Source organism: Dromiciops gliroides, chromosome 5 (assembly GCF_019393635.1).
Source record: "Dromiciops gliroides isolate mDroGli1 chromosome 5, mDroGli1.pri, whole genome shotgun sequence".
Classification (NCBI taxonomy): domain Eukaryota; kingdom Metazoa; phylum Chordata; class Mammalia; order Microbiotheria; family Microbiotheriidae; genus Dromiciops; species Dromiciops gliroides.
Genome location: NC_057865.1, coordinates 46,636,972 through 46,654,328, shown reverse-complemented (window position 1 = coordinate 46,654,328; position 17,357 = coordinate 46,636,972). Strand labels below are relative to the sequence as shown.

The 17,357-nt window shown below is 41.0% G+C and overlaps 1 protein-coding gene across 2 annotated transcripts in view; it reads left to right on the top strand.

Annotated features, from left to right (window-relative positions):
- The window catches only part of GLB1 (galactosidase beta 1), a 65,089-nt gene that overhangs the window by 35,504 nt on the left and 12,228 nt on the right, over positions 1-17,357 (top strand). For both annotated transcript variants that reach the window (XM_043967819.1, XM_043967820.1), the window contains exons 10-14: positions 31-143; positions 7,723-7,797; positions 9,896-9,985; positions 13,968-14,081; positions 15,262-15,393. In XM_043967819.1, the coding sequence (XP_043823754.1) occupies positions 31-143; positions 7,723-7,797; positions 9,896-9,985; positions 13,968-14,081; positions 15,262-15,393 (524 nt within the window). The remainder of the gene's footprint in view (positions 1-30; positions 144-7,722; positions 7,798-9,895; positions 9,986-13,967; positions 14,082-15,261; positions 15,394-17,357) is intronic.

Sequence of the window (17,357 nt, the reverse complement as noted above, 5' to 3'; positions counted from 1 at the left end):
ATTAAAAATTGTTACCCTTTTACCTCTTAGGAGCCAATTCCCCTTATGCGCCACAGCCTACTAGTTATGACTACGATGCCCCACTGAGTGAAGCTGGAGACCTCACGGAGAAGTACTTTGCTCTGAGGAAAGCTATTGGAAAGGTGAGTGTTCTTTACAAGGGTGGATGATGGGTAAGCTCAAAGGATTTAGAATCAGAAGGGGTGCTCATGATAATGATGATGATGCTTTACACAGCTGGTAAATGTCTGAGACAGGACTTGGAATTTGGACCTTTATGACTTTAGGTCCAGCTCTCTATCCACTCTGTCATCTCCTAACTGTCTGTAAAATGACTAGATGAACTTTTGCCATTCCTACCTGCTCCAAGATCAAGATGTTTTGTACTTGTCCATTGATGGTCAAAGCCTTGAGATTTAACTCTGCATTCCTGTGCCTTTGATAGATGCTAGCATTTCAGAGCTACCTCTTCTTCCAGCACGACCTGAAGCTCCCAGGTGGGGTTTCCTGTCTCTGCTGTGGCTTTTTACAAATCCGCGGTCTTTCTGCTCAGTCACTTGAGGGTTTTTTAAAAATTTTTTCTCAATTACATGTAATCACAAATTTTTAACATTTGTTTTTAAAAATTTGAGCTCTAAATTCCCTCCCTCTTTCTTGAGAAACCAAGAAATTTGATACGCATTATGTATGTGCAGTCATGCAAAACATTTCTCTATTAGCCATGTTGAAAAAGAAAATGCCCAAGAATAATAAAAGTTTTTAAAACCATGCATTCAAACTCCATACCTTCTTTCTCTGAACGTAGATGACATTTTTCACAAGTTTGAGTTTGGAAATAAACCTTCTGCTTGTAAATGGAGAATGCATATGTGGTGTATGTTTAATTTTTATATTTGATCCATTACCAGGGGGTGGGGTCTCTAAAACTCATTTTGAAAAATATTTAAATAACTGGACTACAATAGAATTTCATTTTGTTTGTAACCCTGGTTTTTTTTTAAAGAGTTTTTATTGTTTTTTGTTTTTGTTTTGTTTTTGTTTTTTGCGGGGCAATTGGGGTTAAGTGACTTGCCCAGGGTCACACAGCTAGTAAGTGTCTGAGGCCAGATTTGAACTCACATCCTCCTGAATCCAGGACTGGTGCTCTATCCATTGCACCACCTAGCTGCCCCTGTAACCCTGTTTCATACATTTAAAAACATTCTAGGAAAGGTGTCTAGAGGCTTTATCCAATTGCCCAAGGGAGGCAAAGTTTAAGAATCCGTCTGTCTTCCATAGAGAAATGTTAAGAGAATGGTATTGGGGCAGCTAGGTGGCGCAGTGGATAGAGCACCGGCCCTGGAGTCAGGAGGACCTGAGTTCAAATCCGGCCTCAGCACTTAACACTTACTAGCTGTGTGACGCTGGGCAAGTCACTTAACCCCAATTGCCTCACTAAAAAAAGAAAAAAAAAAAGAGAGAGAATGGTATTCAGGTTTTATAGTCAGGCATCCTATGGACGGGGGACACTTCAGACTTGGGACCTCCCAGGCTTCATAGGGCACGCCCTGAACTTCTTTCCGCAATTCATAGTCAAATCATTTCAGGAGTGGGGATGCTTTTTCTTCAGGAAAGGTTCTAATTCCTAAATCCCATGAAGGAAAGTCCTTCTGCACACTTGTCTCTGCTGTGCAGATCTGCCCATACCCCTCTAGAATCTCATAAGGCAGGGAGCCCCTCCTACTTGTTTTTACTGAGCTCCATGGACTCTGCTCTGTGCAATGGTGTGGAAGGGGTGATGTGGATGGTTGTAGCTGTAAAAAAAAAAAAAGGGCAGCTCCTTCTGGACAGAAGAGCAGATGAGATGAGCGCCCATTCTACTTGTTCCAGTACCAGGATATTCTGAAGCTAGGCCTTCTTAACTTCTTTGTGCATCCTGGACTCTTTGTCTGCTTTGTCAACCCCTTTTCAGAATAATGTGTGCATTTTTATTATAATAGAAGAAAATGCTAAATTTTAGAGGATAGTGAAAATAAAAATGTACGATTTTATCTATCCAAGTTCCCAGACCCCCAGAAATCTCCATGGATACCCTCTTGGAGTTCTGTGGACCCCAGATGGAGAATTTCGAATCTAAACCTAACCCTGACCTGAAGCATAAACTCCCATCTAGCATTCTTAGCAAGCGGGCTTGCCCTTGTAGCATCTGCCTAAAAGCTCTCCCAAGATCAGGGAGCTCACTACTTCCCCATGGCAGCATCTCATTTCATTCTTTGGACAGTTCTTCTAGGGTCTTTGTTTCCTTGGGTGGTGCCAAAATCTGCATCTGAACCTCTGGAAACCTCTTGTTGCATCCCACTGGTCCCTGTTGTCTCGTCTCTTGAACTTACTTGTTCAAGTCAATGTTATATCCCCCTTTTGTCCAGCAAGAGAAGGAAAGCTATTTGATGACAAGAACGATTTTTCCTCAGAGGCAGAATTGGAATCTTGTCTGTGTTACCTGGTTTGGGTTCAGCTGAATCCTACCCATTGATTCTGTCTAGTTCCACCTTCAGGCGCCAACCTCCAACCTCCTAAATATTTGAAGAAAAATCTCCAGTTCTTGCAAGGAAATCTGATATAGATGGCTGGTTTCCAGGCCTAGAAGGGTAGATGGGTAAGGTGTCAGCAGGCAAAGAAGTGTGTGTGTGTGTGTGTGTGTGTGTGTGTATATTCACACACACACAAACACATACATACATACATATATATATATATATATATATATATATATATATATATATATATATATATATATATATATATATATATATACACACACAGGGAGAGAGAGGGGATAAATACCTGATAGACCACCCCTCTCTCATCAATTATTAGCTTTTCTCTTCCAGGCTCACTCTGAAAGTGTTAGCCTTGGAGTCAGAGACACCATCTTTCTTGTTAGTTTGTTTTCAGCCTCTGCCTATCAGATTCCTCCTGGGACTCCTGCTCTTACTGCTTTCTAACCTTTCTGATTAGCTGTCCCTGGCCCCTTTGTCCATAAATGGTAAAAGAGAAAAAAGGAAGAAACTGAGTCATCATTGTTGTGATGTCTCCATCCCCAGCCCTGAGCTGTAGGAGTCTCTTTTTGGGGGTGGGGGTTGTCCCCTCTATCACTTTCCAGCAAAAGCAGCTCAAACTGAGGCAAAATAATTTGTATGAAATAGTTCTTTATGCTTCTTAATTTATCTTGGTTAGAGTTTCTGGAGCTGTTTTGTTTTCAGGGGTTTCTGATCCTTGTGGAGAGAATATCGTATTCTGGAAGGGTGTTTGACCTGGTTTAGCGAGGCCCCATTGAGAGTTGGAGGGAAATATCTTATAGAGATGCTCTTTTCCAACCCTCATTTGATTGCCCTACAGAATATACAAAGGACTGATAGGTTCAATTTTTCTTGTAATTTTTTTTTTTTTGGTGGAGCACTGAGGGTTAAGTGACTTGCCTGGGGTCACACAGCTAGTAAATGTCAAGTGTCTGAGTCTGGATTTGAACTCGGGTCCTCCTGAATCCAGGGCTGGTCCTTTATCCACTGTGCCACCTAAGTGCCCTCATTTGGTAGATGAGTTGTTTGAGGCCTATTCAGGGTTCTTTGGGTAGACTTGACTTTTTTCTAGTACCAAGGAGTCATCTAGTGGTTTTTTACAATGTTTATTTATCTTTTATTGGTTCTTGTTCTTTCAAGACCATTCTCCTTCAGTGATGAGAAAATTAGAAAATTAGAAAAATTAAAATCGAGTCATCCATTTCTTTCATCTGCTATTGTTCTCATCTCCATCTCCTCTTTGATCCTTCCTTTTTTCCCTCATTCTAACTTGAAACAAAGACCTATTTTATTCAGTTTCAGCCCAGAGGATACTGTAAGCACTTTGGGCTTCCAAATCACAGTTATGGTGACTTATGGTGACTGAGACTGAGCTTGCCATTCACTAAAGCCCATGCCCCAAAACCTTTTCATTTTTTCCGGAGGCAAACAGGGTTAAGTGACTTGTACAGGGTCACATGCCTAGTAAGTGTCTGAGGCCAGATTTGAACTCAGGCCCTCCTGACTCCAGGATTAGTGTTATCTCCAGTGTACCACCTAGCTGCCCCTACTCAAATCTTTTCAGTTGAACAATTGAGTAGCCATAGTCCTCCCAATTTGCAATAAATCATTATTCTTGCATTTGAATAAATTCTGGCAATGACCCAGAAGACAGCAAATGATTCTGTCTTCTGACTCTTTAGCACTCCATACACCATGTTGCCCAAACTTTATTTCTGTTTTGGATCAGAATTAGTTCAGTTTGATTCAGTCTGCACTTATTAAACACATACTGTATGCAAGAGTTCTTGTGAGAATCAAATGAGTTATAAGATATAAAGTACTTTGCAAACCTTGAAGTGATATATAAATTATCACTTTTCCTTGGGAGAATACAAGATTATACAGATATAGGTATAAGCTACTTTTAGGAGAGAAGTTGAATTAACCACTGGGAATGGGGAAGAGGGATTAGAAATCTTTGAAGAGGTGACATCTTAGCTGAACCTGGAAAATGAGGTAGTCTGGAGTTAGTGGTTAGAGGACTGGATTTGCAATCAAGAAGACCCAAGTTCAACAAGGCAAGTCACTGGGTTTTGGTTTCCTTTTCTATAAAATGAGGACCTTAGGGGGCGGCTAGGTGGCGCAGTGGATAAAGCACCAGCCCTGGATTCAGGAGTACCTGAGTTCAAATCTGGCCTCAGATATTTGACACTTACTAGCTGTGTGACCCTGGGCAAGTCACTTAACCCCCATTGCCCCGCAAAAAAAAAAAAAATGAGGACCTTCCAGCTCTTGATCTTAGGATAAGGAATCTAAATGGTGGGCAGCAGGAGGGAGCATATTACCAGGTCTGGGGTTAGCTTTGTGTAAAGGTATGGAGGTAAGAGATTAAATCACAAGTAGCCCAGTTTGGCTCTACTATAGATGGAATGGAGGAGAGGTAAATGTTTAGGCTTTTAAAAAGAGAGATTTGTGAAGTACCTAGAACTCCAGATAAAAAATAATTTTTTTTAATCCTATCAGGTGATTCCTTTTAACCCCCTCCACCACATCCTCTTCTTAGCTGAAACCTAGCTGTTGAGATCTTGGCCTCTTTACCTTTTCACTTTCCCAGTTTGTAAAATGAGTTTTTTTTTTTAAAGGCCTTTCATTTTCCACAGAATCATTTATGATAGTAAAAACGGAAATACTTTGAGGTCCGTTTTTCAGGCAAATAAGAATTTAATAACACCTTCATAGTCATACTTGAAATGTCTAGAGCTCCTTCCCGACAGTCAATTAATTGGGGTGATTGGGAAGGCTGCCCAGAATGGAGTCTAGGAGAATTCAGACTTAGGTATCACTTACCGGTTTCCTGTGTCTGAGAAAGATGTTGGTATCTCATGGCTCGACAGGTTACTTGTTCTGAATAGCGATGACTCCAGGTAGATTTATTTGCTTGAAAATTTCAAGGTTCCGCCTAGCCAATAACATCTGAACTTCCTAAAGAATCCTCTTTGGTGTGGGTAAAAATCTGACTAGACATGGTTAACACTTCAGCCAGAGGTTCAGAATTACTCTGCATACTTCAAGATTATAAGAGGAGACTTTTTTTTTGTCTTCATTTTAATTGTAGGTAACTTTTTTGGGGGAGGGGGGGAGTTCTGCAGAACTATCTTCATTCACAAGGAATTTGACAGTTGTCTACTTTTACTGTTCACCAAGTTTCTGTAGACCTTCTTTTGAGATTTGCATTTTGGGTTTTTTTGGAATTAAGAGTGAGAGACGGGGGCGGCTAGGTGGCGCAGTGGATAAAGCACCGGCCCTGGATTCAGGAGTTCCTGAGTTCAAATCCGGCCTCAGACACTTGATACTTACTAGCTGTGTGATCCTGGGCAAGTCACTTAACCCCCATTGCCCCGCAAAAAAAAAAAAAGAGTGAGAGACTTTGAATTGCAGGTCACCTGTATCTGCCCCCAGTGAGAAATTGGTTTGCCAGGGGCCACAGTAACAAGGGGAATTCAGAACAAGGTCCACTGCTCTTAGCATTGAACTTGCCCTGTTCTCTCATCCTTTCTTCCTCTTATCCCACGGTCAAGGAGCATAACATTTTACCAATGAGGGGCAGCCTGGCATAGGACTGGCAGGCTTTATTATGTAATTACGTATTCTCCTTAATACCCTGCAATCTGGCCAGATTGGTCTCTGCTATGGCCAGTGTTGAGTTTGGAATGGGGAATATTCCAGTTCCTATCTCAGACATTTACTTACTCAGTCTTCAGATCAGATCAGATAAAATGTAAAATGCTTTGTTGAACCTCTTTAAGCATGCCAGCTTCCTCATCTTATCTCCTTTTCTGCACTGGCTGTCTCCCTCCCCCTCCCAAAAGACACTTCCTCCTTGCCACCATCTTCCTTCCAAGGTCATTCGTGTACTCCATGAAACCTTTCCTGATCTCTCCCGCTCCTAGTGCCTCCCCCCTCCAAAAAAAGACCTTGTAATTATTTTACACAAGGTGTCTCAAATCTTAGTGTAGCTTAAAATTAAAGTTAACAGTTTTGCTAAAATTACTTAAAACCGCACTAAGGCTTTTGGGACACTATATATGTTGGGTCTCTAGAATGCAAGGACAGATTTTGATCTTTTAAAAAAAATTCAATGTCCGGCATAGGGCCTGACACCTAGTAAATGCTTAATAAACACTTGTGGATTGTTACTAGTCATATGACCCTGGGCAAGTCACTTAATTTCCCAGTGCCCCAAGTAACTCTTCTAAGATTCAGAGTCATGACTTTCAGATCTGTATTGGTTCAGATAATTTCCACACAAGACAAAGATGAAATCATAGGTATTGATCATATGAGAGGTGGGAATTTTTCTGATATTCAGTAAAGTTTCTGTGTTCCATGACTTAAAATGAGAGGGTTGGACTAGATGACCTTTGAGCCTACTTTGAGCCTTCTATGCTTTCTAATTTTTTTTTTTTATCATTGGCAAGTAAATTTGGAGAAGTGATCATAGAATCATATATTCTAGAAGAGGTAGAAGGGACCCAGCATCAGTGAGGCTGATCTATATGCTAGGTCATAAGTGGCAGAGCTAGAATGTTAGTCACTCAGAAATGAACCAGCCCTGTGACTTCTGGATGGTTGACCACATCACATATAATGATCCCTAGTTCAGACTAGGCTCTGGTGAATAAAAGTCATCCTTGCTATCACTAAGTAGCCTTCATCCAAACTTTATATTTCTGGTGATGTGAATGTCAGGGAAGGTCAGCAGGGAAATAAAGTCATTCTGGGTCCCCAGCTTTGGATTAGGTTAAGCTTTGAGAAGAGAATTCAAATCAGGGTGTTCTTTTCTTCTGTATTTCTCCCATCTGCACCTTCCATGCCCTCACCTCATTGTGCTCATGAATTTGGGAACCACACATTTGCAGATCCAACGTCTCTCCCCCCTGCCTTCTTTGACTTTTGGGGCACCCATTTCTCTCACCACATTTCTGATGTTCTGCTTAGAGTTTTTTGTAAAGAAGTTTGTATAACATCTGGAACATCGTAGAGGAAATGAGCTATCTTGTTTTCTACCTTTTCTTAGAGGAGTGTTTCATTTTAGCATGTCTTATAAAAAACATCACAGTGACTATATTTATCATGCTTCTGATGGGGTTTAACCAGTTTTTTTCCCTCTTCCTGTTCATAGTTTGAAAAACTACCAGAAGGACTTATTCCTCCATCAACCCCCAAGATAGCCTATGGAAAAGTTGCTATGAAGCAGGTAAAAAACACACACACACACACAATGAATTTGGGCATGATGGATAATAGCAAGAGTGTGGAGGAGTATCTCATTTAACTTTATGGGAACAATTTTTTCCAGGGGAAAATAGGTGTATCTACGTTTGGTTTCTGTGAAAGTAAAGTAGGGGATTTTCAGGGGGAAAGTGAGGGCGTGCGCACATAGATGTTAGGAGGATGGGCAAATGTTGGGAAAACTGAAGGTTGGTTGATAATTAATTGAGGGTGTTTAAAATATATCTGAGACCATTTTATTGGCTGAATGCATCTGACAGTTTGGTGTATGGGAGTGACCACTGACCTTGGAATTGGGAAGACCTGGGTTTAGGCCTTACCTCTGATACTGCTATCTGTGTGACCCTGAACAAGTCACTCTCTGTCCTAAACTGTGTTGCAGATAAAGGGGGAGGGGTCCATATATTTATGAAATATATGGGTCTGGATTTTTTTAAAAAGCATGACACTCCTAGAGTCTCTAGGGTTATATAGATGGTATGATGTAGGATGAAAGCCTTCTCAGTATACTTTGCTTTTCTCTGTTTTCTAGGGAAAAACTCTTTTTAGCTTTAAATTGTGCCATTCTTCTATCTTTAAAATCATGCCTTTCCTATTGTAGTCTTTGGGCTAAGATGAAGAATATGGAGAAAGATCCCTAAAATGGATCCCAAATAATAGTTATGAGCATTTTACAGAAGGCGGGGAAAAGGAGAGAAATGCATCTAGGACAAAAAGCAGTATGTGGGTGGCAAGCCAGACTTCTTCCTCCTTTCTATATCCATTGTACCATGACTGCTTTTCAGATAAGAGCTTCCACAATTGGATTAAGTCTTTATGCTCCGTCAACCAGGACTACTCTACCCTGACCACATACAGAATAATGGTCTTCAGTTCTGGGTTGCATGTTTTAGGAAAGAACATTGATAAGCAAGAGAAGATGGTGGACTAGAATCATAGTAACAATAACTGACCATGACAGTGTGACTTTAGGTTTACAAAACACTGTACATGCATCATCTCATTGGAGCCTCCTGATAACTGGGTGAGGCAAGAAATATTTTCCTCATTTTACAAATGATGCTTTATAGAGAGGTTCAGCTCCTTGTCCAGTGCTCAGGAAGGAGTTAACCTTGTCCAGGTTAGCTAGGAAGCCCAGGTGCTTCCATCTATGCCCAATCTTAAGACTCCATGAATGTATTCAACCAAAATTTGACAAGCATTTCACCATCTTGAAATTGTGTTATGTCATATATGTTATGGCGTGTTTTTATCTTAAGTGACATGCCCAATAGCATTGCATTATATTTCCATTCATGGCTCCTTGGGGAGTGCTTGTCACATTTTCCATCCTGACTTGCATCAGATATAGGTGCTCAACATAACTACAAGGAGTGTGGTTTCTGTGACTGATAAGAATCTTAAAAAAAATTAATCTTAAATCAGCCTTCTGCAGGGGCTTCTTCATTTAGTTGTTTTATGTAATTGTTAGCTTCTAAACATTTCTCTTCCTATTGAGGGTGTCATTCTTCTTCCAGATACCCAGTTTTGAAAGGTCTAGTCATCCTTAACTCCTTACCCCCCAATCCCTTCATTCCATGTTGTCTTTGTATATCTGGTACTTTAGCATAGTGTCTGACACATTGTAGGTGCTTCAATGCTTATTGCTTTATTGATCAATTGACATGAGCATTTGACCACCCATTTTTATAATCAGATACAAAATTGAATCAGATTCTCCTGAAATATCCATTGGAACCATGACAAGTCTGAGAATCTAATAGTTTATCTAACTTAGAATATTAGAATAAAATATTTTCTGATTTCCCCCTTTAGGGGGAAGTTAATTTCTTTCCTCCTAATTTAGTAGGCAAAATGCTTGATCTTTTTAGCACAAGATTGTCTTGTACATTTTCTAATGAATAGTGGTGGGATTCAGTTATGCACACTTGGGAAGTAGAGTGAATTCTGTGACTCATTCTGTGTTTGGAGATTTTGTCATTTTTGAGGTCTTTAAAAACTGTCTTTGATGCCATTTATGAAGACCAGGGGGCATTGATGGGGTGTCTCCTTTTTCTTTTCAGATAAATACAGTGCAAGGGGCTCTCAATGTTTTGTGCCCTGCTGGACCAATAAACAGCACATTCCCCTTAACATTTGTCCAGGTGAAACAGGTATGTTTTTTGACATGTAGAATTAACAATACACTTCAGCATATTGCCTTTTGGAAGAGATGTATTTCCATATTTTTTTGTTTTTACATATCTGAGTTTGGCTTAAATGGGGAGGCAGGGATAAAAAAGCAAAACAAAAAACTTAGGGCAAAGTCATCATGGATTTTATTTTTAGAATTTTTATCTTGTTCTTACATCGCCTAAAATCGTCTGTATCCATTTTCCTTCCCAGAGACATCCTTTTTAACAAATTTTTTTAAATGAGAAAGAAAATTGAAAAAAATTAGTAGCAGTAGAATCATGGATTTTTTTATATGATTTCATTTTTTGTTCATATACCGCCTTACAGTTCTTTTGCTTATTGCAATCCAGTCTCTACTGCCATCTTCTTTCACTGGTATCTCATCTCATCATGATGCATTAGTGCCTTGGGTTCTCAAATGCTATGAGATTGGAAATACTTTTAAATAGTGGCCTAGGGGCAGGCTCTGGATATGTCTTCTAAGCACCAAACTGGCCAAGAGGCTCATTCCCAGATCAGGGTTCCCATGTGGTGATTTTTGGCCACAGCTAGCGTCTTCCTCTTCCTCCCCTATTTTTACCATCATCTTCATCTTCATATGAATGACACTTTCAGGTCATTGGTCTTGTCCCCCCAGCCATCCTTTAGGGCAGGTGATACATCAGACCTTCCCATCTCTCCCCATCTTCAAGACGCTGAACTTTGAGGTTATCCTCTATTAGCACTGGCTTCTGGCCTACCACTTCTATTTCCACTCCTCCCAAACCGATTCTTTTCCCTTAAAATTTCCTCCAGTACTTGGGGATGTCTTCATGTTCTCCTGGTCTATCAATCCCATTCTTTTCCACGTTTTGATCCTCTAGTTAGCCATTTTCACTATGCATCTACTCCCTTGCTCCCTGGTCTTTACACTATCCTTCACTAGCTCCACTATAAATTCATGCTAAGTCAGCTCAAGTAGGCATGGCAGCCCTTCAGTTATACCTGTGGGTACAGTGCCACAAGAATTGGGGTTCGGATCCCACCTTTGCTATTAGCTGTGTGACCTTGGGCAGTGTTCTCACCTGTAAAATGAGAAAATTGACCTCTCAGCTCTCTTCTAGGTAGGTCTGAATTCAGTATCCCATAGTCCCATCCTGCTTTCCACATTGGCACTTCCAAGCTTCTCTCCCCAAGCCCCCACCCCCAAGCCCCATCATGCCCTTCTCTATGCTTACTGTAGACCTTGAAACATTTTTTTCTATTTTTCATTCATATTCTCCTCTTTCCTGCTGGTCTCAGAGGTGGCTTTCATTTCCAAATTATCCCTCCCACTTGTACTCTTGATCCTATCCCATCTTGCCTCTCTAGGAACTTGCCCCATTGCTCATTATTTCTCTCATTTTCATTCTTTACTACTATAATGGCTTCTCCCTCTGCCTGAAAACAAAAAAAAAACCCAAAACACAAGTAAATAAATTAAAAAAAAATTTCTCAGGTTTCTCTTTTCCTAAAAGCAAAACACCAAAACAAAATTTAAAAAGCCCCTAATCCTTCCCTTGACCCTCCTATGCCCTCATGCTATCATCTCTGTTCCCCTTCATTATAAAGAGTAGTCTAGACTTGCTTCCTCCACTTTCTCACTTCCTACCCTTCTCTCAACACCAGGAGTCTGGCCTCCATCCCCATCGATCTTCTGATCGATTTCCCATGACAATCTCATCTATTCCCACAGCTTCAGTCATCCCCTACCTGCCAGATATCTTCACATGGATGTGTTTATTGATTTCCAACCAAGTTCATCATCTTTCTCCTAAATTTGTTTCTACTTAAGTCAGATAATTAAGTGCTTATTATATTCATCATAGGCCCATCCCAGTACTGATCAGCACTACATCTTTGATCTGTTTCATATCTGATCTGGGCCCATTAGGGACCTCCTTAGGCAGCTTGATAGCTTCCTGTTTCAACATATTGGTGCCTGAACTTAGTGAGGACGCCTGATCCACTTTAGCCAATCTGCAGCTCAGACCCAAGTGATCTACCAGCATCCCCAATAACAGAGATTTAATAGCACCGTGTTAATCTCATTCAACCCTCTCAAACATAGTGGTGAAGTAGGTGCTATTATTATCCCCAGTTGAAGAAACTGAGATAAATCGAAGTTAAGCATCACACATCACACAGACCCAATTTGAACTCAGGTCTGATTCCTGAACCACTTGGCTGCCCCATATATACTTCACTTTAGGAGCAGCTAGATGGCGCAGTGGATAAGCACTGGCCCTGGATTCAGGAGGACCTGAATTCAAATCCAGCCTCAGACACTTAACAATTACTAGCTGTGTGATCCTGGACAAGTCACTTAACCCCAATTGCCACACCAAAAAAAAATATATATATATATACTTCACTTTACTTGGACACTGAGAAGTTGATTCTCATACACCTGGATGTGCCTATAGGAGGCAAGGCAAATGGATGTGGAAGGATTTCTAGCTTTGTTAGTGTTCTCCCAGGAGGAGAATGAGCTCTGGTAGCAGCAGTGGGTGATGGTACAATGCTCTTGACCATTTCTCATTTCACGTCATTGACTTTATTCCCCAGAAGTGGGTGAGGCAGAAAAACTCCCTGTTTCCCCCAACCTGAGTAGCATTTGAGGCCTGGTTCTCCTATTTCTTGGTTCTGTGACTTTAAACTCTCCATCTGTTTCCCCATTGGTAAAATACTTGCCTTCTAAAAAAAACCCAACAACAAAATACTTGCCTTCTTCTGTGGATCAGCTTAGGTGATATGCCTGAACACATACACTTCTGTTGTGAGGTAGATACGATACCACTCCTGGCTCTTCTCCCATAAAACCATGATACTTTTTAATTAGTAGGAAAAAAAAAAAGAAGCTCCCATGGGATGGTTTTAAGGAAACTTTCTATCTCACTTATTTAGACCGTAGATGTTTCTGACTGAAAAGTGCCTTTGATCTCAGTGGGAGCCACATAGCAAAAAAGGCCAGTTCCAAGAGGGTACAAAAATAAACATACAACTACAGAGTAGGTAGCAGAAGAAACATTAGATTTGAAGTACGTTGAGCTAGATGCGAGTAAAATTTGGTAAATTTGGGTAAAATTTGGCCAGTTGCTTTCACTTCTCTAGGCCTCAGAGGGTGGGTTAGACTAGAGGACCTCTGAGTTCCCTTCTAGTTCTTCACTACCCTTGGTACTCAGCCCCAGGCCTTAAATGTAGTAGATACTTAAATATGGATTTGTAGGATTCAGTTAAGCAAGAAGTAAAAAAAATTAAAAGCAGTCCTCAGCACAGTCAGTTCCTGTGCCCTCTGCTGCAGACAGAAGGAAGGGACTTCCCCTATTACCTCTGAGGACTTGGTAATGGTTTTGCAGGTACTGAGGTATCTTTCTTGCCAGAAGTGCCTCTTAGACCTTTTCCTCAGTGAGGTCTGAGTGTTGACATCACATTTTGATGAGTCTTAAGAATATGACAAGAGAATTTTCTAGGGCAACTGGGGTTTTTCACAGCCCGCGAAGCTGGGTCTATTTGTTTATTTTTTGATCAGTGTAATCCTGTATGTTATTTTATTCATTATTTGAGAAGAGGTTCATAGACTGTCCAAGGAGTGACAGTTAAGAACCCCTGGTCTAGAAGGAAATGTTCATTCCTTTTAGGAGTGCTTAGAGGGCTGGGGGAGCTGATTTGGAAGTTTGTGTTCTGCTCTTTTCCTTTGAAGCAGAACATGTGTAAATGCTGTTTCATAGGAATGTCATCCCACAATTAACTTATTCATCTATACCCATCTATGGATTTGTCATATCTCCTGGGAGAATGTAAGCATCTTGAAGACAAGAACTATGACTTTTTTTTAAATCTGTCTGGTATATAATAAAGTATTGATTGGCTTATTGATTGGCTACTTTTACAACACATTGCCTTAAAATTAACTGTAGGATTTATTCTCCATCCCCCTAGTATTTTGGCTTCGTGCTGTACCGAACAACACTTCCTAAAAACTACATTGAGCCTGTACGCCTTTCTTCAGTTGACAATGGAGTCCGTGACCGTGCCTATGTTTCTGTGAATGGGGTAAGAATTGGCTTCATTTTCATGTTTTGGTGGATTCTTTCTTTGTTTCTCTGTTTCTTTTCTTTCTTCCTTCTTCTTTCCTTCCTTCCTTCCTTCCTTCCTTCCTTCCTTCCTTCCTTCCTTCCTTCCTTCCTTCCTTCCTTCCTTCCTTCCTTCCTTCCTTCCTTCTTTCCTCTCTCTCCTCTCTATCTTTCTTCCTTCCTTTCTTTGTGGGGCAGTGATGGTTAAATGACTTGCTCAGGGTCACACAGCTAGTAAGTGTCTGAGGCAGTATTTAAACTCAGGGCCTCCTGAATCCAGGGCTGGTCCTTTATCCACTGTGCCACCTAGCTGCCTCCTGGATTTATTCTTTCTAAGTAGATGAGTGAAACCTTCTTGTATAAATAAATACATAAAGAGTTTTAAATAGATAATCTTAGCTTTAATGGGTTCACTTGCCACATATCACCACTTGGGTTTAACATTTTCCAGGATCAGAACTCATGATTTATCCCCACCTAAAATCGTTCTTCCTGCAGGCTTCTTTATTTTCATCTAGGTCATTACCATTTTTCTAGCCACTCAAGTCTATAACCTCACTCTTTCCCTTCTTAAAGTCTAATTATTGTTACTGCCTCAGCCTGGTGTTTAAAGTTCTCCCTAATCTGGGTCCAGCCAACTTCTCTAGTCTCTCATTTATTCTGTCTGTTAGCTATTTATTCCCTGAACTCAACATTCCTTCTTCCATTTCTGTCCTTTTCTTTTTTTGGGGGGTATTTTTTTTTTTTGCTGGGCAGTGAGGGTTAAGTGACTTACCCAAGGGTCACACAGCTAGTAAGTGTGAAGTATCTGACACCGGATTTGAACTCAGGTCCTCCCGAATCCAGGGCCAGTGCTTTATCCACTGCACCACCTAGCTGCCCCCTTTTCTGTCCTTTATACCTAGAGGTTCGCTCTAGCTCATCTTCTAATTAGTCCATAGGGTATAGAGGACCAAAGGTAACCTCAGCTATGACCATGGGTAAATCACTTAGTCTTTATGAGTCTCCGTTTATTGATCTTTAAAATGGTAATGATGTTGATGAGGGCCACCTCCTAAGGAAGTAACATGATGGGTGAATGATTGGGGGCCAGTAGAATTTGCTTTTCTGGTTGGACCTTTGTGACGGAGTTGTTTCTTAATTTGGCCTTGAATTTTTAGGTTCCCCAAGGAATTCTGGAGAGAAATAAGGTGTTTGCGATAAATATAACTGGGGAAGCTGGTGACACTCTGGACTTGCTTGTCGAAAACATGGGTAGAATCAACTATGGAAAAGATAACAATGACTTCAAGGTAATCCTAGAATTGGGGTGGGGCGGTCATTGGAGGAGCTTGTTTGGTCAATCAAGGCGTTCTCAGGAGTTTGTGACCACATTCCAGCACCTAGCACAGGGCATGGCTTGGGTGCTTCATAGGTGCTTATTAACTGACTGACTGAATGACTGAGCATCTACACTGGATCTTTGGTTACCCAACTCTGATAGAACCATACTTTTGCCTTTAGTGTATGACAAGGAAGCCCCACAGCCCCTATCCACACAGTGTTAACATTCTGGGAGGTTCAAGGCTTGCAATGAGTTTCCTTGTGTTTCTATAGTAAAAAAAATTTGATACCTGGCAACTAGGTGTCTGGTAATGAGCCCCCTGTCTTTAGGGAGGCTGATTTCAAGACTTCCCTCTTGGGAGAGCCAGCCACAGCTATGACAGCCTTCTACATCCCAGTTAGTAATGGGGGCAAAGGAGAATAAAGAGATCACCCTGGAGATCTGTGATTTCTGTGGCATAGGGACTCTGCAAGTGAAGAAATACCCTCTACTAATGCAGGTTACCACCTCCTGCAGAAATCCCTAGCTCTCATGATCACACAGCCAGTATATCTCAGAATCCAGACTTGGGCCTAGGGCCATTAAGCCAAATGTGAGATAGTAATGTGACAGAATGGTCTAATAGCTAAGATGCATATTTGCAAAATGTTTTATTTGAACATAACGTTTCTTTCCATGAACAAAAATCTTACCTTGATCCTTTTTTTTTTAAGTGACTTGCCCAGGGTCACACAGCTAGTACATGTCAAGTGTCTGAGGTTGGAATTGAACTCAGGTACTCCTGAATCCAAGGCCGGTGCTTTATCCACTGCAACACCTAGCTGCCCCCGATCCTTCTTTTTAAAACTTTATTTTATTTTTTAAATTTTAGCGGGGCAATGGGGGTTAAGTGACTTGCCCAGGGTCACACAGCTAGTAAGTGTCAAGTGTCTGAGGCCGCATTTGAACTCAGGTACTCCTGACTCCAGGGCCGGTGCTCTATCCACTGCACCATCTAGCTGATCCTTCTTTTTAAAAGAGAAAAAAAGAAAATCAACCTTTGTAACAAATATAGACTGCAAAAATAGTCAACAAAACAAATTCCTGCATTGACCAATATCAAAAAAATATATCTCATTCTGTGTACCCCCAATAGGTCAGCATGGCATTGTTTTCTGATTTCAGCCCAGTAAAGAGAATGTCATAATGAGTCATAGTCACGTGGTGGAGAGATTATTTTTGTGTGTGGAAAGCTGGTCATTTATTTGAGGATGAGAGAGACCTTGATGCATTTTAGTACAAGCCCCCATTTCAATGATAAGGAAGTTGGGACCTTGAAAAATTGTCACTTAGCAATATAAAGTGTCAGAAGTGGGATTGCTACCCAGGTTTTCTCTGGCTCCATGTGCAGGGATTTTTTCCATGTTGGCCACCTTTGAACCACTATGAATCCACAGAGGCTTAATGAAATCCACACCAATGGAAATCCTCTTGTTCTCAAAGGACAGTAGATTCAGTATTTCAAGGCCAACCTCCCAAGGAGAGACCTGAAGCCCAGAGAAGGTGCCCAAGGTCCTGAAGGCACTAAATGGCAACGGTGGGATTTGAACCCACAGTCTACAAATCCTCTGCCCATCTGATAATGATTGGATTTATAAGATCATCTAAATGTGGGAGAATTCCATTGTAGAGCTGAATTGAATCAGCTCTGGAGCTGAGCTGAGCTTGGGTCGCTGAAACCAAGATCATTGTCCATTCTCTCATTGCCTGAGATGACTCAGATAGGCCAGAAAGCGGGGGTGACCCTCCTTATTTTGGACTCTACACCAGAGTAGGCTCTACCAGATTTTATCTGATGACCTTTACTGCATTTTGTTCTGGATCTAAATTCCTGTCCTCACTGATTTGCATTCCTGTTCTTGGTAACTCTAGAAACACCAGTCTCAGGACATT